Raw genomic sequence first — 26,768 nt, forward strand, 5'->3', positions numbered from 1 at the left:
TCCATAGCAGTGGGGGAAAAAGGTGATCTGTAGGCTTGTTTAGATTGGAGGAGGAAAACAGAATACGTATAATTGTGCTCATAAGCTTACCTACCCTGGCGGAATTTGTAAGATGTGTAGCATTTTAAGAAACCATGAGTGATCAGACAAAACACGTCTGTTCCCTGTACGTACCCGGATCAGTCCAGACCGTGGGTTGAGCCTCCTGTCCAGCAGATGGAGACAGACCAAAACTGAAATGGTATCCTATATCAGGACAGAGCCTACCCTGCATCCCTTCAGTATTTGTCTGTCTCCAGAAGATGCAGGCAGCTGAACCTGTAGTTCCCTGTACGTACCCGGATCAATCTAGACACCTGGGTTTTGCCTCCACACCAGCAGATGGAGACAGAGCAAGACATTGACGGGCTCTGTCATATACCAGGGTGCCACCCACAGCCTCTCAGTCTTATTCTGTATCCAGCAGATGGCAGATGCAAAACCCACAGTCTCTGGAGATTCCTGATTGTGTAGTTGTATAGTTTAGTTATAGTCAGGATTTATTGGTTACTTTCCTCTGTTTTAAAAGTTTAAAAAAAAAAAAAAGTCAGGTCCCTCGTCACTGAGAGCCTCCCAGGGGGTTAGAAGGTTCTGAGGGGACCATCCCCCCCTGGTTGAGGCCGCTGCTCAGGGTCGAGGACCCGGTCCCCTAGGGGTAGCAGCATCGGGGGGCGTGGCCGCGCCCTCCGTACCCACCCCCAGGTTGCGGCCCGGCGCGCAGGAGGCCCGCTGGTGCGCGGGGATTTACGCCTCCCTCTGGGAGGCGTAAATCCCCCGACAAAGGTAAGGGGGGGGTTTAGACAGGGCCGGGCGGGTGGGTTAGGTAGGGGAAGGGAGGGGAAGGTGAGGGGAGGGGAGGGCAAAGGAAAGTTCCCTCCGAGGCCGCTCCGATTTCGGAGCGGCCTTGGAGGGAACGGGGGTAGGCTGCGCGGCTCGGTGCGCGCTGGCTATACAAAATCCATAGCCTTGCGCGCGCCGATCCAGGTTTTTAGCAGATACGCGCGGCTCCGCGCGTATCTACTAAAATCCAGCGTACTTTTGTTTGCGCCTGGAGCGCAAACAAAAGTAGGCTATTCGCGCGCCTTTTAAAATCCGCCCCAAAGTTTTTAAAGCTAAGAAAGCGGGTAAAAAGCTGACTCCTGGGAAGCTGGCACCGCTCATTCCAGCCATCCTGCAGGAGCTCGGAATAGACGCTCCACCGGCAGAATTCCGTTTGGGAGCTATGGACCCCGGTCTTATTTGGGTCTCAGGGGACCGACGGTGTCCTTTCCTTTTCACTTCTCGGCGACAGACCTTCTCTTCCGGGAATGGGACACTCCGGATTTGGGTCTGAAAGTAAGCAAGGCTATGGACAGGCTGTATCCTCTCCCAGAAGACGCTTTGGAGATCCTGCGTCTTCCTCGGGTGGACGCAGCGGTGTCAGCCGTGACGAAGAGGTCCACGATTCCAGTGACAGGGGCTATGGCTCTTAAGGACTTACAGGACAGGAAGCTGGAGCTCCAGCTCAAGAAGGTCTTCGAGGTGTCTGCGCTGGGTGTCCGCTCAACGATATGTAGTAACTTTGCACTTCGGGCGGGCCTTCGCTGGGCTCAGCAACTCCAGGCCAATGCCGATCTCTTGGAAGGAGAAGCCACACAGGCGAATCGTCTGGAGGCGGTAATCGCTTACAGCACGGATGCGTTGTATGATCTCCTGCGCACGTCTGCCAGATCCATGGTCTCCGCGGTTTCCGCACACCGTCTCCTTTGGCTCCGGAATTGGGCTGCGGACGGCTCTTCCAAGGCCCATCTGGGGTCCCTGCCCTTCAAAGGGAAGTTGTTGTTTGGCAAGGAGTTGGATGATATGATGCAATCACTGGGCGAGAACAAGGCCTATAAACTTCCAGAGGACAGGCCTCGATCTCGGGGATCGTTTTCTGCTAGAACTCTGTTCTGGGGAAACAGGAGGTCCCGTCCAGCGAGATCTTCTGGGTCATCCTACCACTCAGGTTCTTCCAGACAGACTTCATGGCCTCAGTCCTTTTGCGGCAGGCAATTCGGCAAACAAAGTAACCCTCAATTGGGGGCAGGATCTAAGACTCCACAATGAGATACATCCGGTCCATTCCTCTCTTCCGATTTCTCACCCAGTACCACACATGGGGGCCAGACTGTCGCTGTTCTTCGAGGAATGGACCAAAATAACGTCGGACCAGTGGGTCCTCACCATGATAAGTCAAGGCTACGCTTTAGATTTTGTACAGACGCCTGCAGACAAGTTCCTCGTTTCTCCCTGCGAGTACCGAGAAAAGAGAGAAGCGGTGCAGGGAACTCTGCAGCGCCTACAGGACTTGGGGGCCATAGTGCCGGTTCCGGCCGAGCAACAGCGCAGGGGTCGCTACTCCATTTACTTCATTGTCCCCAAAAAGGAGGGGACATTCAGACTGATTTTAGACTTAAAAAGAGTCAACAAGTGTCTTCGGATACCGCGTTTCAAAATGGAGACTATTCGCTCAGTGATCGCCTCAGTTCGACCAGGCGAGTTTCTGGCCTCGTTGGACCTCACGGAAGCATATCTCCATATCGGCATACAGCCGTTTTACCAGAGGTCCTCCGGTTCTGCATTCTGGGCAGGCATTATCAGTTCCGAGTTCTCCCTTTCGGACTCGCCACCGCTCCCCGCACGTTCACCAAGATAATGGTGGTGGTGGCGGCTCAACTTCGGAGGGAGGGGGTTTCTGGTACATCCCTACTTGGACGATTGGCTGATTTGAGCGATGTCCGAGCCTCTGTGTCAGATAGCGGTCTGGCGGATTCTTCAACTGTTGCGGTCTCTCGGATGGGTGGTCAACCTTGCCAAAAGTCGTCTGACCCTGACACAGTCCCTGGAATTCCTGGGCGCTCTTTTCGACACAAGGCAGGGCAAGGTATTCCTCACGGCCGCACGAGTGGTCAAGCTACAGAGTCAAGTGAGGAACCTATTGTCTCTACAGATGCCACTGGTAAGAGATTATCTCAAAGTCTTGGGCTCCATGGCGTCCACCTTAGCTTTGGTTCCCTGGGCGTTCGCGCATCTGCATCCCTTACAATCCTCTTTGCTGTCCCGCTGGAATCCTGTGTCAGAGCAGTTTAATCTACCTCTTCCACTTACGGACCAGGCGAGAACCAGTCTCGAATGGTGGCTTGTCTCGAATCATCTGACGTGTGGAGTTCCCCTGGTAATGCCCGACTGGACAGTTGTTACCACAGATGCCAGTCTCTCCAGATGGGGAGCAGTTTGTCTGGGAAGGTCGGTACAGGGACAGTGGTCCAGAGCACAATCGTTGTGGTCCATCAACCGCCTGGAGACCAGAGCGGTGTCTCTGGCCCTGCAAGCCTTCCTCCCGATGCTTCGTTGGAAGTCGGTCAGAGTCCTGTCGGACAACGCGACCACAGTGGCGTACATCAATCGCCAAGGAGGAACCAGGAGTCGACTAGTTGCGATGGAGGCACAACATTTGATGAGCTGGGCGGAACGACATTTCAGCAACATTGCAGCATCTCACATCGCTGAGGTAGACAACATACAGGCAGACTTTCTCAGTCTGCATCATCTAGATCCCGGAGAGTGGGAACTGGCTGACGAGGCATTTCGTCTAGTCTGCTAGAGGTGGGGCACGCCCCACAAGGATCTGATGGCCACTTTCCAGAATGCAAAGGCCCCATGGTTCTACAGTCGGCGCAGAGAAAGGGGGGCAGAGGGAGTCGATGCTCTGGTCCTTCCCTGGCCGACAAACATGTTACTGTACGTGTTTCCTCCCTGGCCCCTGATAGGCAAGGTGCTTCGGCATATAGAACTTCACCCATTGGAGGTAATTATGGTGGCGCTGGAGTGGCCCCGGCGCCCGTGGTTTGCGGATCTCCTCAACTTGGCGGTCGCGGCCCATCTTCAGTTTCGGGAGTCCACGGTTCTTCTTCATCAAGGCCCCGTCTGTTTGGAGGAGGCGGATCACTTCTGTCTCGCGGCATGGCTTTTGAAAGGCAACGCTTGAAGAATAAAGGATATTCCGATGCGGTGGTAGCTACCTTATTGAGGTCACAGAAACCGTTTACGTCCTTAGCTTATGTTCGGGTCTGGTCAGTATTTGAAGAATGGTGTGCGGCTCGGGTAGTGAATCCTACGCGGGCATCTGTTTCCGACATTCTGGGATTCCTTCAGGCAGGTCTTTCTAAAGGTCTATCTTGCAGTTCCCTCCGGGTCCAGGTGGCGGCTCTGGGTTGTCTTCGGGGTAAGATCCAAGGGGTATCCTTAGCTTTACACCCAGATGTGGCACGTTTTCTTCGGGGGGCTAAGCATTTGCGTCCTCCACTGCGTCATCCGTGCCCTTTCTGGAACCTAAATTGGGTACTTTCGGCCCTATGTTCATCTCCTTTTGAACCTATCAAGCGGGCGACGCTGAAGGATCTTACGCTGAAAGTGGTATTTCTAATTGCGATCTCGTCAGCTAGGAGGGTATCCGAGTTGCAGGCTTTGTCGTGTGGGGAGCCGTTCTTGCGAATCTCGGATTCGGGAGTGTCGTTGAGGACGGTTCCCTCCTTCCTGCCTGCCAAAGGTGGTGTCCTCTTTCCATTTGAATCAGTCGGTTGAGCTCCCTTCTTTCCCCAAAAGGGAGCGGTCTGATCCGATGGCACGGGATTTACGGAAACTAGATGTTCGCAGGGTGCTGCTGCGATATCTCGAGGTAACTAATCCCTTCCGTGTGTCTAACCATCTTTTTGTGTTGTGGAGTGGTCCGAAGAGAGGAAGTGCAGCCTCAAAAACTACGATAGCTCGCTGCCTCAAGGAGGCCATTGGGTCGGCATATTTGCTACGTGGGAAGGCTGTGCCAGTGGGCCTTCGGGCTCATTCTACACGGTCTCATGCCGCTTCTTGGGCGGAATCTTTTCAAGTGTCTCCTCAGGAAATTTGCAGGGCAGCTCCTTGGAAGTCGTTGCATACTTTTGCGAGGCATTACCATTGGATGTCCAAGCCTCGACTGAGGGTGGATTCAGCGAGGGAGTGCTCCGAACGGGACTCTCTGGTTCCCACCCTAGATAACTTGGCTCTGGTACATCCCAGGTGTCTGGACTGATCCGGGTACGTACAGGGAAAGGAAGATTAGTTTCTTACCTGATTTCGTTTCTTACCTGATTTCGTTCCTGTAGTACTACAGATCAGTCCATATCTATATGTTTGTAATTCTGAAGTAACGGAGAGTCCGCTCATATATTCTTTTCCTGGATATTTGTTATATTTTATCATTGTTCACTCCTTTGGTTCTGGGAATTCTGTTCCAGTTGGGGGTTTTTGGACTTGGTTTTTATAGGCGAGGTATAGTTAGCTAGGTAGTTTGGTTGTTTATTCCATTCTGCTTTGACATTACGTAAGACTGAGAGGCTGTGGGTGGCACCCTGGTATATGACAGAGCCCGTCAAAGTCTTGCTCTGTCTCCATCTGCTGGTGCGGAGGCAAAACCCAGGTGTCTGGACTGATCTGTGGTACTACAGGAACGAAAATTATCAGGTATGAAATTAATTTTCCTTTCCCCTTCTCCTTAATTTCCTCTCCCTGTGGGGATTTTGTACTCTTTATTTCTCAGGATCAGGCAAGTATTAGTTTTGTTTGATATTTAAAAAAAAAAAAGCAAATGTTGAAAGATTTTTCTGTTTGTTTCTTGGAGACAGTTCTGTCTCCACGCTCTGCTGAGGGCCTAGGGGGGCTTGCCCCTTGATTTGTCAGCCTAGGTGACCTTTTGGGGTAATACTGGTGGTCCAGTTACTCCCCCTTGCTGGCTGTCCATCCCCGAGAAGGGTCATTCCTCGGGCATTTTGACAGGGAAGTTTATTCTCCTGTGCTTGCTGAGAATTAAAAAAAAAAAAAAAAAAGTTAAAACTAAGCCGAGTTACTCAGCTACAAATCATAAGGACATTGGACAGCTCCGGCAGTGTGCAGGGTTCAGTCTCTGTATTCCCTTGCTGGCAGGGCTCAGCACAGCTGTTTTATTTCTCTTTGTGGCTTTTTTTCTTTCATCTGATGCTGCGTCCCAGCGCTTGTACCGCCTGCGGGGAGCCTGCCACGCGGCTCTCCCGCAGCGGGCTCTGTTCCGGGTGCCTGCGGGGGAGGAGGGCCCCTCCTCGGCATTGTCGAAACCAGCGTTCCGGGGTCGGGCTGCATGCCGCGTGGCCAGGCTGTTCCCTGCTCGGCAAACCGCGGGAACGGCAACCATTTTGGGTGCAGTTTCTGATGCTGAATCGGGGCTGCAGGAGGAAGGTGAGCCCAATTTTCCGGTTTCTCCTCCTGATTTGAGCCCTGCACGTTCCCCGGAGGGGGTTTCTGACCTTCCCCCCCCTCCCTCTCCTCCTCGCCCCCCGGAAAGTCTAAGCCTTGTTTTTCCATGGAGTTTGTGCTCCTCATGCTCAAATCTTATCTTGCTAGCCTGCAGGAGGAGGAGGAACCCCCCCCCCCCCAGGGCCCCTTCCAGCTAGGAGCCAGCAGGTTTCTTCTCCGCAGCCTCCTGTGGCGCCAGAGGGGCAGGGCTCCATTAGGGTCAGGGTGGTGCAGGGGGCCTCACCGCCTCCGTACCCGCCCCCCCCCCCCCCAGCCGCCGCCGGTTCCTGATCAGGATACGGATTCACTGCTTCCAAACCCCCCTCTCGAGGGGGACGACCCACGAGTGCGCCGCTTATTTCAAAGGAAGGAACTGGAACCACCCATTTCCTTCATTTTGAAGGAGCTGGGAATTGAGATGCCCCCTGAGGATACTGTTACAGCCGCTATGCTTGCTAACGTGCACCCAGTCCTGGCGGGACTTAGGGCTCCTCCACGTACATTCCCATTCCATCCTAGGCACAAGCTGATGCTTCTTTGGGAATGGGAGTCTCCAGAGGCGGGACTCCGAGTGGGTTGGGCTATGGACAAGCTCTACCCTCTCCCTGTTTGGAAATGCTTAAGATACCCAAGGTGGATTCCTCCGTCTCTGCGGTTACCAAGCACACCACCATCCTGGTGGTGGGGACCACGGCACTGAAGAATGTTCAGGACCGCAAATGTGACTTTTATCTCAAGCGCATTTTTTAAGTCTTGTCCTTAGGAGTTCGGGCGACAATCTGCAGCAGTCTCATGCAGTGGGCAAGCCTCAGGTGGGTTCAACAATTACTCAGCACTCAAGACCTCTCGTCTGCAGAGGTGGAGCAGGCGGACCGGCTAGAAGGCGCAATTGCGTATGAGGCTGATGTCCTTTATGATCTTCTGTGGGTGCGAGCGAGAGCCATGGTCTCCGTGGTCTCGGCCAGGCGTCTCCTCTGGCTGAGGAATTGGGCTGCGGACTCCTCTTCTAAAGCGCAGTTGGGCACTCTCCCTTTCAAGGGTCAGTTGCTTTTTGGTGAGGACCTAGAACAGCTTATTAAATCTCTAGGTGAGAACAAGATTCATAAACTGCCGGAGGACCGCCCGAAACAGTCTTAAGTCCTTCTTTCCTTCCCGCTCTCGCTTCAGAGGTCAATGTCGATATAACAGCAGAGCACGGGGTTCCTTTCCGAGAGGCAATGCTTCCAGATCCCAATACTGGTCACATACCTTTCGTGGACATCGGCCCTTCCGGGATGGTAGCCAACAACACTCGGCCACAAAGTCCTCTTCCCAACGAAATACGGCTGGTCCAGTTCCCCGTTCCAAACTTAGGTGGACGGCTGTCCCTGTTTCTCGAGGAATGGGCCAAGATTACCACGGATCAGTAGGTCCTAGAGGTGATAGAAAAAGGCTACGTGTTAGAATTTGCTCAAGACCTACCGGATCTTCACCTAATCTCTCCCTGCGGAAGTCTAAAGCGGCCTGCATTTGACCAGACTCTGAGCAGGCTGCTGGAACTGGGTGCCATAGTTCCAGTCCCAGTGGAGGAACAAGGGTCCGACCAATATTCCATCTATTTCGTCATTCCCAAAAAGGAAGGCTCCTTCGTCCAATTTTAGATCTCAAGTGAGTCAACTGGGCCCTCAAGGTTTTCCATTTTCGAATGGAGACCCTGAGGGCTGTGATAGTGGCGGTTCGCTCCGGCGAATTCCTGGCATTGCTCGAATTGATGGAGACTTACTTGCATGTTCCGATTCGCCTCGATCATCAGAGGTATCTCCGGTTCGAGATCCTGGGCCAACATTTCCAGTTTTGGGCGCTCCCGTTTGGCCTCGCCACGGCGCCACGCACTTTTACCAAGGTTATAGTGGTAGTGGTGGCCTCTCTCCGTCAAGGAGGAGTTCTGGTCCATCCTTACCTGGACGATTGGCTCATCCTAGCCAAGTCGGAGTCTCTGCAAGCTGGCGGTCGACAGGGTCCTGACGTCTGACCTCCCTTGGGTGGATAATCAACGTTTCCAACAGCAAGCTACTACCATCCCAGATCTTGGAATTCCTGGGGGTGCGATTCGATGCTCGGGCGCTCAAACTCAGGGAACAATTGTGCAATTTTCTCTCGCTTTCTTTACCCACGGCCTGGGAGTGCCTTCAGGTCCTGGGGTCCATGGCCTCCACTATCGATCTGGTTCCTTGGGCTTTTGCGCATATGCGTCCATTACAGAAAGCTTTGCTATCCCGCTGGAAACCGGTGTCTGAGCAGTTTCGGACGCCTCTCCCACTCTGAGTCTACCATCACCGAGATGCAATGATGGCTCTCGCTTGCCCATCTTCTGAAGGGGGGTGCCCCTTCAGATGCCGCAGAGGATCATTGTCAAGACGGATGCCAGCCTCTCTGGCTGGAAAGCGGTGTGTCAAAACCAATCTATGCAGGGATACTGGTCCCCAGTCCAATCCCGTTGGCACATCAATCGGCTGGAGGCTCGAGCGGTCCATCTGGTGCTCAAGGTTTTCCCTCCTTTGCTCCATCACAAGGCGGTGTGGGTTCTCTCGGACAACTCCACCATGGTAGCTTATATCGGTCGGCAGGGAGGCACCAGGAGTCGCCTGGTGGCTCTGGAAGCCAGCAAGCTCTTCGCCTGGGCGGAGCATCACCTGGATCGCTTAGCAGCTTTCCACATTGCAGGGAAGGAGAATGTTCAAGCCGATTTCCTCAGTCGCCAGCGGCTAGACCCCAGCGAGTGGGAGTTGTCAGACGGAGCGATGAATCTGAGCACCCGCTGGTGGGGTCCCCCCCCCCCCCCCCCCATTTAGATCTGATGGCCACAATGAACAATGCGAAAGCTCCCAAGTTCTTCAGCCGCAGAAGGGAGCATTGCGTGGAAGGAGTGGATGCGCTGGTCCTTCCCTGGCCTCGTGACATTCTCCTGTACGTTTTCCCCCCTTGGCCGCTAGTGGGAAAGGTACTCAGAAGAATAGATCTCCATCAGGGTCCCGTCATTCTAGTGGCACCCAAGTGGCCCTGCAGACCGTGGTTCACGGACCTGGTGAACCTCGCCATGGACGGCCCTCTCTGCCTCGGTCATCTCCCACACCTTCTTCGGCAGGGTTCCGTATTTTTCGATCAGGCGGATCGCTTTAGTCTAGCGGCATGGCTTTTGAACGGCGGAGATTTAGAAAGAAAGGATATAAGGAAGAAGTTATATCCTCACTGTTGAGGGCCCGGAAGCAGTCTACCTCTCTCTCTCGCTTACGTCTGGGTTTGGAAGGTTTTTGAAAATGCATGTGCCGCATCGGGAGTGTCGGCTCATAAGGCTCCGGTATCCTAGGTCCTTTCCTTCCTCCAGAACGGTCTCTCCAAGGGTTTGTCTTTCAGCTCCTTGTGGGTGCAAGTTTCCGCCCTTGGCTTCCTCTTAGGCAACATTGACGATTATGCGGTGGCGGCTCATCTGGATGTCATTCGTTTCCTCAAGGGGGCCAAGCATTTGAATCCGTTGGTCTGGGCTACTTGTCCCTCGTGGAGTCTTAACTTGGTTCTTCGGGTTCTCTGCGAGGCTCCCTTCGAACCTCTATGGCGGGCTACACTTAAGGATTTGACTCTCAAAACCATCTTCCTGGTGTCCATTTGTTCCGCCAGAAGGGTGTCGGAGCTCCAAGCTTTGTCTTGCAGGGAACCTTTTCTATGTTTTTCTGATTCATGGGATATCCCTCAAAACAGTACCCTCCTTTTTGCCGAAGGTCGTGTCTTCCTTTCACTTCAATCAGTCGGTGGAACTCCTGGCCTTTTCTTCTGAAGACATAGCGGTGATCTCCGGCGCCTGGATGTAAAACGGATTTTACTGCGCTATCTCCAGGTTACAAATGAGCTCCGGGTCTCGGATCACCTATTTGTCCTATGGAGTGGTCCAAATAAGGTTAACAAAGCTTCTAAGGCCACGAGTGCTCATTGGCTAAAGGAGGCTATTGCGTCGGCATATATCTGTAAGGGCTGATCGGTTCCAGAGGGCGTTCTCAGGCCACTTCTTGGGCGGAGAGTCAGTCTCTCCGCAGGAAATATGTAGGGCAGCTGCTTGGAAATCTCTGCATACCTTTGCTCGTCATTACCGCCTCGATGTACAGGCTCCAGTTTTTGGCTCCTTCGGGCGGCAGGTTCTTCGAGTGGGTCTGTCTCGGTCCCTGGAGAAAGGGGCACAGAAGAGAGAGCTAGTCAAGGTTCCTGCCCTAAAGAATATACAAATACTTTTATTGCCCAGCCCATGCAGAACATGCCCACAGGGGTGGGGTTACAAAAGGAAATAATAAAATGGTCCTATTCAAAGATTTGCATACCCTTGAATATTTGGGTTGATAATATACTCTCAAGTTGACACACTCAGGTTTAGGTGGCAATGAAGGAGTGGATGCGCTGGTCCTTCCCTGGTCTCGTGACATTCTCCTGTACGTTTTCTTTTCCCCTTGAAAGTCCTGGAGAGCATTCCAGCTGCTGCCTTGTCTTTGCTTTGGTGACTGAGGGAGTCCCTGCCCTTGCTGTAAGCAGGGTTATATTTCCTTTTCAAAAACCAACCCCCAGGGGCTGAACCAATCTGTGTCAAAAAGTTCAGGACCACCCCTTGACCAACAGATAGCCTTTTACTAGCTGGAACTTTCCCTGCTCTTTTGTCTTCTCTAGTACTTCTCACAGGGTGAAATCACATTAGCCTCAATATATTCTCTGAACATTACACTCTACAATTGTTTCTGTGGTACACAGGGCCACAAACAAATAACCAAAGATTTGAAAATGCCAATCAGTACTCTTCAAACACTGATCAAGAGGTGGAAAATTATGGGTTTTCTTAATACAAAGCCATGGTCAGGTAGACCGAGAAAGATTTCAGACACAACTGCCAGGAGCATTTGTTGGGATGCAAAGAAAATCCACAAGCAACTTTTACTGAAATACAGGCTTCTCTGAAAAAAAGTAGTGTGGGTGTTTCAACGTGCACAATAACCTCCCGCCCCCTAGCCCTATCCTCAACCCCCCCCCCCCCCCCCCCCCCCCGACCTTTATTTTACCTGTTGCGCCTGCCTCCGGGCAGGAGCAAGTTGCGCATGCAAGCAGCCTGCCGGCACACGATCCTCCAACACTGCAGCAAATGGCCACTGTGCCGGAGCCCTCTGGCCCCACCCTGTCCCCGGACCACCCCTCCCCCTCCCTTTTCAAAGCCCCGGGACATACGCACATCCTGGGGCTTTACGCTCGTCACCGAGCCTTTCTAAAATAGGTGCGGCGCTTGTAGGCTTTTTAAAATCTACCCCTAAGTGTATTTTTGCTCGCGTGCCCAATATGTGTGTTTATGGGTGCTCACGTGCTCCTTTTCAACTCAGCTGGGTTTTGGGGGGCGGGGAGCCATGTTACATTGGTCTGCCTAGGGCGCAAGTGTCTGTAGACTCTTGTAACACCGCACTATGAAAACCCACCCTGAGTTGAAAGTACCCTTCTTACAGTGGGAGATATATGTAGAGTGTCAGATTGTCTCTCTAACAAAGATATGTATGCTCGCTCATACGTGACCCACATACGTGTATATGGGACAATTTTTGCACGAGCAATGCTTTTAAAATCTACCTTTATGGAGATAGTTGAACAAAAATGGGCTGATTGGTAGAGTTGCAAGAAAAAAATCATTGCTGCACCAATGTCACAAAACAATATTCCAGACAGCACCTAGAGAAGCCTCAAAACTTCTGGGACAAAATAATTTGGAGTGTTGAGACCAAAATTGAACTTTCTGGTCACAACCATAAACGCTGTGTTTGGAGAGGAGTTAACAAATCCTATGAAAAGAAGCACACCATCCCTATCAGGAAGCATGGAGGTGGATCTCTGCAGTTTTAGGGGGTGGGTATGTGATCCACAGTGGCAGAGAGAATTTAGTCAAAATTGATGACAGGATGAATACAGCATCTTACCAAAAAATATTGGAGGAGAATTTGCATTCATCAATCAGGAAGCTGTGTATGGGGCGCACTTGGATTTTCCAACATGACAGTGATCTGAGACATAAGGCCAAGTCGACTCTTTGGTGGCTTCAGTAGAAGAAAGTGAAGGTTCTGGAGTGGCAGTCACAGTCTCCTGACCTCGACATTATTGAGTCAATTTGGGGAGAACTCAAACATGCAGTTCATGCTGGACAACCAAAGAATTTACAGGATCTGGAGGATTTTTGCCAAAAGGAATAGGCAGCTTTACCACATGAGAAAATAAAGGGCACCATTTATAACTATCACAATAGACTGCAAGCCGTCATTGATGCAAAAGGGGACAATACACGATATTAAGAACTGAGGTATACAAACTATTGAATAGGAACATTTTGTTATTTCCTTTATTGCTATGGTTTATTTAATGTTTGTGCTATTCTGTGATGCATAATAGTATAATTTGAAACACATTAAAAATAACAGACGTGTTTAGTCTGGTCACTCATGTTTTCTTAAAATTCTACACATTTTACAAATTCTGACAGGGGTATGTAAACTTATGAGCACAGCTATATATATATGATTTTCAAATTAACACATTTTTCTTATTCCCTCTTTGTTTCCTGCAGAAATAGGCGCAAGGCACAAAGTACACAGACCTTTTTAGTGCTCTTACTTTACACTTGCCAAGTTTCAAAGAGAAACTATGTGGGTAATTTCAGTTTTGAAAATTTGCATAACGTACACATGTTTATAACACTCGAGTAGTTTGCAATTACACTATTTGAAAATTGCTTCCTCCCAGTCTGTATATCTCAGTCTAGTGGGAGATTGGGTTTAATATACTTGACCTCGTATATTCTGTGGAAGAGCCGCAGTTCTCAGATTTAGACAGAAGGATTGTGGGTGCTTCACTCTCAAACTTGGTTAGATGAGAGGAGAGTTAGAAATTGAGGGTTGTATTTTGTTACTTTGTTTTTCTCTATACTACACACTGTCCTATTCATCTTGCTTTGTTTTTGTCTTATCTTTTGCACTTGTTTGATTAATCCAATTTGCTATATTGCTTAACAAAAAGATTCTTACTTGTATATCTTTCTGTATTTTTCCTGAATATCGTTTAATAAAAAAAAATTGAAAGAAAAAAAGAAACTGATGGAATAAAGCCCTAGTAGTTAAGCATGAAGGCTCGCGATATAGCTCCTGTAGAGGCCAGTTTTGATAAAGATAGGAAGAGGAGGAAGCTAAGCTCCCTTTTTATCCTCCCTCCTTCATAACTGTGATTTATTTTGTTTTGAATATTCATTTTTATAAAAGTATACAAATAGAAAAAAATGAGTTATATCAAACAATAGCAAATCTTTCTAGCAAGTACAAAATGATACCCACAAGAGAAAAAAATATCAAAAGGAATGCAACAAGATCATGAAAACCCACTTAGTGGGAAGCAGAAAAGAGAGTACAGATAGTTACTTATTATATTGATCCTGTGAGGACTCAATCAACTTTCCTTTAAATGTTTTGTTTTCTTGTAATGCATGCTGATGATGTATCATGTAACGTGCTGTTCTTGACCATTCATAACAGATCAAATAGATGAAAATCTGAAGCTGGCCCTGCAGAAAGATTTGAATATTATGGCTCCAGGTCTCACAATACAGGTAGGTAGTTGTAGTGATTATTGTTCAGCATGCTGTTGATGTATATAGGAAAGTGAGGGCAAGCCAGCACAGACAAAGGATAGTCAACACAGAGCAAGGACACTACATATAGTTATAGCTATTGAGATCTTGCTTATATTAGATATTTAGTATTTATAATTTGATGGTAGTATGAAGTGTAATTATTGCATTTATAATATTTTCATATGCTGATATATATATATTTATTTACTTGTAAGTCATTTTGGGCTGTCCTTTAGTGAAATAGAAAGGCAGGATATAATTAGAAATAGAAATGCTCACAATTTAAGCCAGGGTCTTCCAATCCCTCTCCTGGAGGCACACCTATCCAGTTGGATTTTCAGGAAATTCATAACAAATATGTATGAGAGTGATTTGCATACATTGGAGAGACCCAGGGTATGCAAATCTATCTCATGCATATTCATTGTGCATGAGATAGATGCACAATGAATATGCAATTTGTTAGGTGTGTCTCCAGGAGAGGGCTGGGAAACCGATTTAAGCAAAGTGTGATAAAGAAAATTCTCTGAAGATTTGGTGAATCTGCTTTTGCCTTTCTAGAGGGCTATGGAAAATTCTACCCATTTGGTGCAGAGGGCAATCATATGACTCTTATGTGATTTAATGAACCAGCTCATCTTTAAAGAAAGCAAAGTTGCTTACCTGTCTGTAGACAGCAGCCTCTTGCTCCTTGAGACCAGCATGCTAGACCTATGCTGTAGACCAGCACTTTGGTTCCATACTCGAGACCAAAACTGTTGGCGCCAGGGCCTGATTTCTTAAACATTTACCTAATTAAAGTGGTCCACATTTACCCAATTAAAGTGGTCCATGTCCTCACTTAAACCCCAGCTATGAAACTGCTTTAAATCTTAAACCCTGCTTCTCTACAAACACAGTTGTCTGTCTTGACTAGGCTCAGTTCCACAGAGCAAATTCTGGGGCCGATGCAATAAGTTGCGCGTAAAAACATGAGTCCAAACTGGGCGCCTGTTTTTTGTTTTGTTTTTTTTAATGTGCACAACAACCAGGTCTTCTGGGCGCCCGATGTAGTATGGAAATTAGGTGCAGTGCTAAAAAGGACGTGCTAGGGATCAGTTGTGTGCCCCTAGTGCATCTTTGGCATCGGATGCTCAAGAGACGTGTCAGTGCGCACAGCCATGGGTTAGGAAAAATGGACGCTGGTAAATTAATTATTTTAGGCGGTTAGTTAATTAGATTCCCAGAAGACATTGAAAATGAAGGTGGAGTTAGTGATGGACTAAAACAATCACCAAAAATTGATAAATGTGGATCAGTATGTACATTGCATATAGCTTAGCCTAAAGAAAGCCTGAAACTGAAGCATGCTGTCATTTGTTTTTCTTACCAGACTGCATGATACTAGTGAGCTAAAGATAAGCAGGATACTCTGTTCTTTCTGCATTTGTTTTTCTAAGAGATAAGCCTGGTGAAGGCCTGTGTTTGAACCTTTTGAGAGTAAGGCAGTACCAGTTTCTTTAATTGGCCATAGCTTAAAGAGCTACAGATGGCTGTCAGAGATATGAGTGCAAATCAGAACACAACACTTGCAGACCCTGGATTAGAGCCAGAGAAAAATAAGGATATAAGAAATTGCCTTTGGCAATGTTCTTTGAATGAGCCAAAGACAGATTGAATAGCTGGTTTGTGGAGTTCCAGTGCCTTACAGCCTTCTGTTTTTTGTGAAGATGCTATCTCAGAGAGAAAATCTGTGAGGAAAGTATTTCCTTTATATACCTTTTCTTTATTTCTATCTTTGTTATTACAATAACTGTCTTGATTAATCTGTGATGCTGTGTGCTTATTACTGATATTTACTTTGATATTGTTTCTCTTTGCTGATTTTATATCATTTTTATTATATTAAACTAAGTTTTTTGTTTTTACAAGATTGTGTGTGTGTTCTATGACATAATATAACACCACTCAGCCCACCTTTCACAATAGGTGAGTTTGTCTCCTAGTGCAACTACTAAAGCACAATTTATGATGAACAATACATGGCATATCCCAAGCTGCAAAGCATGAGAGTGCAATTTCTCTTGAAAGCAAGAATGAGGGCCTTTATCATGGACTCCAAAGAGCAGGAGTGCTGGTCTTTAGGATTGAGAGCATGGTCCCCATGTGCTGAAACTTAAGGGGTAAGAGTATAGGCCCTCAAAGGGCAATAACATAGACTCCATGCACAAGGGATGAGAGCATAGGCCTGAGGGGCAAGAGCATAGCCATCTAGTGTGTATTCGCGGGAATGAGCGATAGACCCTAAGAAAAGGAGCATGGACCCTGGGGATTAAAGCACATGCCTGAAGTGTTAGCCCAAAAGAAAGGAGGAGGGGATGAGAGCATGGGCCCCATGCAAAGACAGTTCAGGCCTTGAATGTGGGGTGGGAGTGCAAAAACACCAATCTCAAGGAGTAAGTGCATAGACTCCATGTGTGCCCTTAGGATCAAGTGCGCTGATGTCAAGCCTAAGTTGTGAGAGCATGTGGGCCCCAAAGGACAAAAAAAATAGACCCCCATGGAATGGGAGTGAAAAAACTGAAGAGCAATAATGCAAATCATGGATGCTGGTTAAAAGAGGTGAAAGCGTAGGCCTTGAGCATGGAGGAGTTGGGGACAAAAATGCTAGCCCCAAGCTTGGGGCAAGAGTGATGGCAGGGAGGGATAAGAGTTCTTTCAATATTTCTGCTCCTGATTTATCTCTATCAGTTTCTTGAACTGTTACCACTGGAAAAAAGGATCTGGAGTGGAATAGCTGCCTAGTGAGCTACAAACCAGAGAATATTTTAAATACTCGGAACATGTTTTGCTAATGCTTTGAGATTTAGATGTAGACATTACAACACACACAGCCTTAATAACTTTGAGATTTTGGCCTATTGATGATATTTTCTGCATCACTTTCCTATCCTGGAAAAACAAACCCCAGATATTTAGTACAATCACATATCACTAAATAAAGGTGGTGATCTTAGTGATATCTGTGTGAAAATGTTCTTCTGGCCATGAAGGTGCCATTCAAGATCTTTCCTTCCCCTCCCCTCTTCAAAAGAGGTCAAAATCACAATTCAAGACTGGTAGTACCTCTCATTCAGCTATGCCATATCTGAGGAATATTTGCCATATCATCAGATTTCTTTTTATGAGTTATGCGATTCAATTGCGATGGTGGGATAACAGATGCCCACCTTGGAAGCAACCAACCTGTGTAACAAGTCATGTCCCCATAAGTATCATATGACATGCAAAGTTAAGACTACTGATGAATGACTGCATGGAGGCCAACAGTTGGGGGTGAATTCCTCTCTGTGTAATTAACAGCATGACAGATTGTTGTTCCTGAACATACCCAGATCAGTCCAGACCAGTGGGTTATGCATCCCTACCCAGCAGATGGAGTCAAAGAACAATTAGAACTTTGGACACTGCTACATAACGAGAGTGCCACTTGCAGTCACTCAGTATTTTTCTGACTCCAGCAGATGGTAGAGGTGCAGTCCTGCATTCCTGAACATACCCAGATCAGTCCAGAAAAGTGGGCTGTGTATCCCTACCAGCAGGTGGAGTCGAAGAACAATTAGAACTTTGGGCACTGCTACATAATGAGAGTGCCACCTGCAGTCACTCAGTATTTCTTTGACTCCAGAGGGTGGTACAGATGCACACCTGCAGTCTTTAGTTAGTTTGAATTTAATTTTTTGGTTTGCGGTCGCTTCCTGAGGTGTTAGGCGACTTTGTGGCCATCCCTCAGTAGAAGCCAGGCGTCCAGGGAATTGGATATTCCTGTCAGGGTTTCGCCCGCCACAGTTTAGTGTCTGACGACCAGGGGCGGCTCCTGGCTACTCACCACCGTCTCTGCTACAGCTGTTCCCTTGTCTCCTGCAACAGCATTTCTCTTTGTCTTGGTAAAGTTTAAAAAAAAAAAAAGAGCTGTTTTCCCAGCAACTGACTGGCAGTCTTCAGTGCTGAGATAAGGAGAGGTGCAGGAGGGACCAGGTCTTTTAAGGCCAGCTGGGGAAGCTGTCAGCAGTGTTCCCCTCAGCTCCCGGGGCTCCGGGTCATTTTCTGAGGGCAAGGGTGAGTTTTCTCTCTGTGTGCCTCGTTTACTCGCCGCTTCCCTGCTGGGGGCCTTGCAATTTCACTATAGACAGGCTCCTTTCCCGCGGCACGGCTGCGCCCGTTTTTTTTCTCCTCAGCCGGTAGTCTCTTAGCCTGCAGCACGAAATGTTTGTTTGCCCGGCCTGACTGAAATTTTCTCCGCGTCGCGGCACGGAGCGTTTTTTTCTTTATTCGCGCCCTTTTCTATTTCACTTCAGACTATCGGCGCGTTGCTGCGGATGGGACTGAAAACAGTATCGCAGGCCTGCCACGTGTGGGTCACGTGGCCAGGCGTTAGATGCGGCCTCCTTATGCGCAGCATGTTCCCCGGGGTTAGAGGGCTCTTCAGGGCTTCTTGCTTCTTCCCTCGGGGAGGGGAGCGTCTGTCTCGCCTTCGGCTTCGCGGGATGAGGATTCTCCACCTGTTCTAGCCCCAGTGAGGGAAGACCTCATCGGGGGAACTGATGATACTACCCCAGCCAATTCGCCAATGGGGAGGGGGACCCGGAGGGATTTTCCCCAGAATTTTTCCTTCTTATGCACCAGGCTTTCCTGGTAAGGAAACGCTCAGCGGTAAAACGGCCTGGTCTCCTGGGGGCAGGTTCCGGATCCGCCTGAGAAAAGAGGCCGGGGTACAGACCCTCGTCAGTGCCTCCCTGATCAGGCTCACCCCACAGGGGGTTCTGTCTAATTTTTTCTGGACTTAAAGCTTAGGGCACAAGAACACTCAAAATCAGCAAGAGGTTTTAAAATTTAGTTTATTTGGCTTTTTAAAGAAGAGGCAAAGACAAGTGTTCTTGTGAGATGCAATATGCCCTCTATCTGTAATAAGTAGCATCTCCTCCAACACAGGAAGAGAGCCTTCTTTTATAATTAAAACATACAGTATTGCCGAAACTTCCAGAAAGGTGTAACCGCCCACAAACACATGATACTGTTGTCATGACAATCTATCCTGTATAGGAAATGCTTCTGATGACACCCCCCATTCAATTGTAAAAATCATTCTATACTAGTCCTTCCTGAACCCTCCTCCCATCATACAAGTTCCTGTATCACTCTGGCTTTGATGCAATGTATTCTCTTCTGTTCTTCTTTTGTTATTCTTTGTTTGTGTAAACAAATCGCAGTCTGGGTCTTGAATAGAAGCTAGACTTGAATTCCACTTCTTAGCACCAGGATTCATTCAAAACTGTCACCTCACAGGATCTTCTTTTTCAACTAGTTTCTGTTAGTTGAAATATGCATCTGCAAGACAACAGCTTGCATCTTGGACTCAGTTTCTCTGTATTGTGAAGCAAATGTGCCATTAAATAGGCCTCTCTCCTGTTGTTGCCAGCAAATCTGTCTCAGAGATTTTCTGCAAGTCATGCTCAGAAAAGCACTCAAAGTTCATTCACCTCTTGACAAGCCAAAGTACAGCAGAGGTGTCTGGGAATTATTGGTTGTCTGCTCAGCCTATTCTTCAGTTCTCCCCAGGGTACGCAAGATCCGATCCCAGAGTCTGGGGTGACACCGGCTTCTGGGGTAGTAGGGGGCAGACCTGGATCCGCGGCCGGATCTGGCTGATGTAGATTGATCCGGATGAGCTCGATGACCCTCCTGCTGAGGGGGATGACCCCAGCGTGGTGCGTTTGTTCAAGCAAGATGAGTTAAGACCCCTTATTCTCCAGTTCCTTGAAGTTCTGGAACTTAAGGTTTCTCAAGAAGTCTGACAATAAGGGCGCCAATCCAGTCCTCGACAGCATTAGGGGTCCCACAACATCTTTTCCTCTGCCTAAGAAGGTTCGCAAACCTAGTGACCCAGGAGTGGGAGACTCCGGATTCCAGTTTGAAGGCGGGCAGAGCTATGGCGAAACTGTACCTGTTATCTTCTGATGTTTTGAGTTACTGAAGTTTCCAAAGGTGGACGCCGCAGTCTCGGCAGTCACGAAAAAGACCACTATCCCGGTTGCTGGGGCGGCTGCCCTTAAGGATATGGAGGACCGCAAGCTGGAGATCCAGTTGAAGCGAGCATTCGAGGTTGCTGCGTTACACCTTCGGGCGGCGGTTTGCACTAGCCTCATGCAGAAGGCCTGTCTGTGTTGAGTCCAGGAGTCGGCTGCCGGGGCCGGTATGGGTGATAGTGGGGCTCTGCAGTCTGTCCGCCTAGAAGCAGGCATCGCTTATGTTGCAGATGCTTTGTATGATCTGGTGAGGACCTTGGCGAGAGGTATGGTGTCCTTGTTGTCAGCGCAGCATCTCCTCTGGCTGCGAAATTGGGATTTGTCCTCCAAGTCCCAGCTTTGTAATCTACCCTTTAAGGGCAAGCTCCTGTTTGGGGAGGATCTGGACCAGCTGGTAAAGCTGCTTGCCAAATCCAAGGGCAATCGGTTTCCGGAAGATAAAAGATCTTTTAAGAAAATCTTTCCTCCTTGAGCTAGGTTTCGGGACTTTCGCCGCTTCAGAGCGGGTAGATACTCTGCACCACCTGCTTCTAAACCTGTTTCGGGGCATCAGCAGTCCTTTCGAGGGGGTTGCCGGCCCAGAAGAGATTTGGGACATCTTGGTACAGGAAGTAATAAAAAAAAATCCCCAATGAAGCCCACGAGCACCCATTTTGTCGTCAAAGCTATCTGAGGCAGATTATCCAACTTTTACACAGAATGGGCAAGAATTACATCAGACTGCTGGGTCTTAGAAGTGATCAAAGACGGGTATGCACTGGAGTTCTCGCGCCCGTTCTGGGAGGTTTTTGTGGAGTCCCTAGTGGCCTTAAAAAACATATCAACAACATTATTAAAGATGGGTTCTTCAAACTACACACTCTAAAAAAAAAAAAAAAAAAAAAAAAAAAAAAAAGACCATTACTCTACCAACATGATTTCCGTACTGTACTGCAATCCCTCATTTTTTCGAAAGTTGATTATTGTAATGCCCTTCTCCTAGGCCTACCCAAAACTACCATTCTACCACTACAAATGCTTCAGAATGCAGCAGCACGCATTCTCACCAACACCAGAAAATCGGAACATATTACTCCTATACTCAGAGATCTGCATTGGCTCCCCATTGCGCAGAGAATCATGTTCAAAACCTTATCTCTAATACACAAGACCCTACACAATGAAAACATGACATGGTTCAATAATGAACTTCACTTCCACAAACACTTCAGAACCCCTAGAACACAACATGCAGCCACCCTACACACCCCCACACATAAAACCACCACTCTTGAGCCAACTAGGAAGCGTGCGATAACCATAGCCGGACCAAACTGTTGGAACAATATGACACCGGAGTTACAGCAAGAAATATGCCCAATAAAATTTAAGCAAAAACTGAAAACATGGCTTTTCCTACAGGCTTATACTTAACCCTTATGCTCTCCTCTCTCCCTTACTCCTACAGCCTTGCCCCACTAATTTACTTAAATGTACATCCCCTTTTTCTTTCTCACCACACCTAACTTTTTGTTTGCAATTATTCATATTGATTGTATATGAATTGTATATAAGACTTCTATCCCATTTCTTTCTCTCATACCCAGCTTTTCTCTTTTCCAATTGTGTTTTATAAAATTCATTCTATTTATTTATGGACTTATAAATTCAGTGAGATAACAATTTGCTTTGTACCACTATTTTATTTTTCCCTTTCATTGTTCCAGTGTTCTCTCCCCCCCCCCCCCCCCGCTTAACAAGTTTATTGTAAAGCACTATTGCATATGTTCGTTAACAAGTTTATTGTAAAGTTTGTTTATTTATTGTAAATGTTTGTTTATTGTAAAGCACTGTTGCACATGTTCGTTCTAGTTGGCACAGCTGCAATGTTTCTGTTAATTGTGAACCGATGTGAGGTTACTAAACAAATGTTGGTATATAAAAACTGCAAATAAATAAAATAAGTGTCAAGCGAGAGGCGGTTCAGGTGACTCTACGACTTCTCGAGCTCAAAGCTATTGTCCCAGTTCCGGAGGCTCAACAGGGACGAGGTCGGTACTCCGTGTACTTCGTGGTCCCCAAGAAGGAGGGCACGTTTCGGCCCATCCTCGATCTGCAGAAGGTGAACCGTTGCCTTCGGGTTCCTCGCTTTCGTATGGAAACCCTGAGGACTGTGATGGCCGCAGTTCAAAAAGGGGAGTTTCTTACTTCTCTGGACCTCACAGAGGCGTATTTACACATTCCAATACGGCTGAATCACCAGAGGTTTCTGCAGTTCAAGGTCTTGGGACGACACTTCCAATTTCGAGCCCTCCTATTTGGTGTTGCAGCAGCTCATCGCACGTTCACCAAGGTGATGGTGGTGGTGGCGGCAGCTTTCTTTTGTCAGGAGGGAATCTTGGTCCACCCGTACCTGGACGACTAGTTGATTCGCGCAAAGTCTCGGGATGACAGCGAGAGATCGGTGCACGTGGTGATGTTCATATTGCGATCCCTAGGTTGGGTAATCAGTGTGCAGAAGAGTCACTTGGAACCCACTCAGAAGTTGATTTATCTCAGAGCACAATTCGATACCTTGCTGGGCAAAGTGTTTCTAGTGGCGGACCGAATAGGGAAGTTGCAGGAACCAAATACATTCCCTTCTTCGAAAGAACAATCTCACAGTGTGGCATCATATTCAGGTCCTGGGCTCCATGGCTTCAACCTTGGACTTGGTTCCTTGGGCGTTTGCTCACTTAAGACCTTTATAGCATGCGCTTTTGTCTCACTGGAGCCCGGTGTTGGAGCAATTCCATCTACCAATGCCTCTACTTCCGGAATCCAGAGCCAGTCTGTCATGGTGGCTGTCACTGGACAATCTGGAACGGGGGATGGATTTGGATACTCCGAATTGGCTGATAATCTCTACCGATGACAGCCTCTCAGGTTGGGGGGTGGTGTGTGCAGACAGGTCCGCCCAAGGGCTCTGGTCGGCGATGGAAAGATCCTGGTCCATAAACCGGCTCGAGACCAGGGCTGTACGTCTTGCCCTGCAGGCGTTTCTACCCTGGATCCAGGGCAGAATGGTGCAAGTCTTCTCAGACAATTTGACAACGGTGACGTACATCAACTGGCAAGGTGGGACTCAAAGTCCCGCCGTAGCACTGGAGGCATGTCTTCTGTTCACCTGGGTGGAGCGCCATCTCGAGGGCATTGCTGCAATCTGTGTCGCGGGAGTAGAGAATGTGCAAGCCGATTATCTCAGCCATCAGCAACTAGACCCAGGGGAATGGAAACTATCTCTCGAGGTGTGGAATCTCATTTGCGCCAGATGGGGAACTCCTCAGCTGGATCTGATGGCAACGCAGGCGAACGCAAAAAGTTAGGTTTTTTTCAGCCGTCGCCGAGAACAGGGCTTGTTGGGCACAGACGCTCTCGTGTGTCCTTGGCCCACGGGGATTCTTCTGTATGCCTTCCCGCCCTGGCCCCTCATAGGTCAGCTTCTCCGTCGCATAGAGCGGCACCCGGGACGGGTGATTCTGGTGGCGCCGGAGTTGCCACGTCGTTCGTGGTTCGCCGATCTGGTACGCTTGGCTGTAGATGGTCCACTTCAGCTGGCTCATCTAATGCATCTGCTTTGTCATGGGCCCATATTTTTGGATCGGGAGGATCGCTTCTCTCTCACGGCTTGGCTTTTGAGAGGCGACGTTTACGCTTGAGGGGTTATTCAGAACAAGTCATTTCTACCCTCCTACGGGCGAGACGTCCAGCCACCTCTATTGCCTATGTGAGAGTTTGGAAGCTTTTTGAGACATGGTGTCATCAGTGTTCCTGCGACCCTTTAGCGGTGCATGTTCCTTGGGTGCTTGACTTTCTGAAACAGGGCCTCGCTAAGGGCTTGGCGTTCAATTCCCTTCGTGTACAAGTTGCAGCACTAGGTGCCTTGCGGGGAGACTTTGACAGCTGTTCGCTGGCAGCGCATCCGGATATTGCTCGGTTTAAGGGGGTCAAACATTTGCAGCCCCCCCCCCCATCCGGTTGGTGTGTCCGCATTGGAGTTTGAATTTAGTCCTGCGAGTTCTATGTGGCGCTCCTTTGGAGCCTTTTCGTGAAGTTTCTGTGAAAGATCTGACTTTGAAAACTGTGTTTTTGGTGGCCATTTGCTCGGCCCGTTGGATCTCAGAGTTGCAGATGCTGTCTTGTCGGGATCCTTTTCTTCGGATTTACTACGATCAGGTATTGTTACGTACGGTTCCGTCCTTTGTCCCTAAGGTGGTTTCAGCCTTTCAAGTCAATAAAACTGTGGAGCTTCCGGGGTTCCCTAACTGGTCCCGGGAGTCTTCTCAGAACAGAGACCTTCATCTTTTGGATGTGCAGTGCGCCTTATTGCGTTATCTGGAGGTTACCAATGACTTCAGATGTTCCGATCATTTGTTCGTTCTCATTGGTGGCCCAAGGAAGGGGGACAAAGCGTCAAAGGAGTCCATATCTCGGTGGATTAAGGAAGCCATTTCCGCGGCATGCATAGCCCGAGGGCGTCAGGTGCCTTTGGGTCTCAGAGCTCATTCCACTAGGGCTCAGGCTACTTCCTGGGCAGAGTGTCAGTTACTGTCGCCTCAGAAGATCTGTAGGGCGGCGCTGTGGTCGTCTATTCACACTTTTATGAAACATTACCGATTGGACGTTAAGACTTCTGATGAACTGTCCTTCGGGGAGAGTGTGCTTCGTGCGGGTCTTTCAGGTTCTCGCCCAGTGTAGGGTGGCTTGGGTACATCCCACTTTTCTGGACTGATCTGGGTATGTTCAGGAAATGAAAATTGGTTCTTACCTGCTAATTTTCGTTCCTGTAATACCACAAATCAGTCCAGAGGCCCATCCCTTTCTTCAGATACCGAAAGACTGTCTTGGTTAGAACCTGCTTACATTTTATTGTTGAAGCTCCTTTTTTGCAGACATGATTCATGGAGCAGTTTTTAGCAGTTGTTAGGTCTGGTTTTTGCCAGCGGCGAAGTGGTAGTCCGGAAATTTTGGTTGGGTGCTACCCTTCATTATTTAGTTCTGTTAGCATGGGCTTGGGTACAGGTCAATACTGAGTGACTGCAGATGGCACTCTCGTTATATAGCAATGCTCAAAGTTCTAATTGTTCTTTGACTCCACCTACTGGTAGGGATACACAACCCACTTTTCTGGACTGATCTGAGGTATTACAGGAACGAAAATTAGGTAAGAACCAATTTTCATATCTGTTTAAAAAAAAAAAAAAAAAGATAGGGCTAATAAAATTGCTCCCTGAGATATTAGGCACCTTTGTGTACCATTCCTCAGTGGAAGCCGGGTGACCGGGGGGGGGGTTGGACACCCCTGCTTGAGTCTCGTCCCTTGTCCGCAATGATTCAGTGACTTCGACAACCAGGGGCTCCTGGTTCCCTCGACCACTGAAGTGGCTCCCTTTCCTCTGTTTCCCTCAGACTCCTAGGATATTTGACGAAAGATTTAAAAAAAAAAAAAAAAAGTTTGGAAAAAAAAAACCCCAGCAGATGAAACTTCTCAAGGTAAGTGGAGTCTGTTCTGGGGACTGGCCGTGCCGTTGTCGGCAGCCCAGTTGGAGAGTGGGAAGCTAGACCCTGGGGACCTCGTCGACGTCCCAGGGCTCTGAGTAGGTTGGCGGAGTGGGGGGGCAGCCTTCGCGCATGTTTTTCTTGGCGAGTCTCTTACTGGCAGGCCTCTGCATCAGAGCTTCACGCTTGCAAGGAGGTGTTTATTGTTAGCTTCCTCCGCCATGCGGAGGTTTCCCAGCTCAAATTTTCTTCTTTCTGCCGATGACTGTGTGGCTGCACGGCCCGGCCCATGGCTCCCAGAGTTAAAATGGCTGCCTGCCACGCATGTAGCACAACAGGACAGGCCCTAGATGCGGATTCCTTATGTTCTGCCTGTAGTACGGGGCAGGAGGGAACTTCTTCGGGGCAGAGAGGCCTGTCAGGCAAAGTCTACATTCCTCTGGGCCGATGCCCCCCCTGTGTGTGTGTGTGTGGGGGGGGGGGGGAGAACCCTGTCGGATATTGCAGGACAAGGAAGCCCCTCCCATTCTATCCCCAATAGAGCAGGTTTGTTCCTTTGGGGATGACTCTGGGCTACCGGACCCCTCAGCTGAGGGGGGTGAGGACCCAGGGGAGTTTTGCCCAGAGTTTGTGCTGCTGCTTCACCAGGCTTTCCTGGCTAGGAAGCAGGCAGCGTTGAAGAGAGCAACACGGCCGGATGTTTACATTGGAACCTCAGGCTAAGCGGGTGTCCAGGGGGCCCTCGGATTTTCAACAACCTTCAGGGGACTGGCAGGGGACTTGAGTCGAAGATAGGTTGCCGGCCCCGCTGGGAGACAGCACAGTTTCAGGCAGGTCTTCCGCATGATATGGGCAATAGGACCCAGGACGACCCAGACGAGTTGCCTTCGTCTGAGGACAATGATCCCAGTGTGGTGCGTTTGTTTAAGCATGAGGAGCTCCGGCCTCTCATCCCCCAGGTCTTGAAGGTTCTAGGGGTCAGGATGGTTCAGGATGAGTCTGACAGTGAAGGGGTTAACCTGGTCCTGGATGGGATTCGTGGACCGATGACCTCCTTTCCGCTGCCGAAAAAGGTTCGAAAACTGGTTAACCGAGAATGGGACTCACCAGACACGGTCTTGAAAGTGGGCAGAGCGATGGCGAAGATTTACCTCCTT

General features: G+C 48.8%; 1 protein-coding gene across 4 annotated transcripts in view; it reads left to right on the forward strand.

Moving 5' to 3' along the window:
* The window catches only part of ERLIN1 (ER lipid raft associated 1), a 147,959-nt gene that overhangs the window by 73,192 nt on the left and 47,999 nt on the right, over positions 1-26,768 (forward strand). For all 4 annotated transcript variants that reach the window (XM_029609575.1, XM_029609574.1, XM_029609577.1 and 1 more), the window contains one exon: positions 13,932-14,005. In XM_029609575.1, the coding sequence (XP_029465435.1) occupies positions 13,932-14,005 (74 nt within the window). The remainder of the gene's footprint in view (positions 1-13,931; positions 14,006-26,768) is intronic.

The sequence above is a fragment of the Rhinatrema bivittatum genome, chromosome 7, assembly GCF_901001135.1.
Source record: "Rhinatrema bivittatum chromosome 7, aRhiBiv1.1, whole genome shotgun sequence".
NCBI lineage: Eukaryota > Metazoa > Chordata > Amphibia > Gymnophiona > Rhinatrematidae > Rhinatrema > Rhinatrema bivittatum.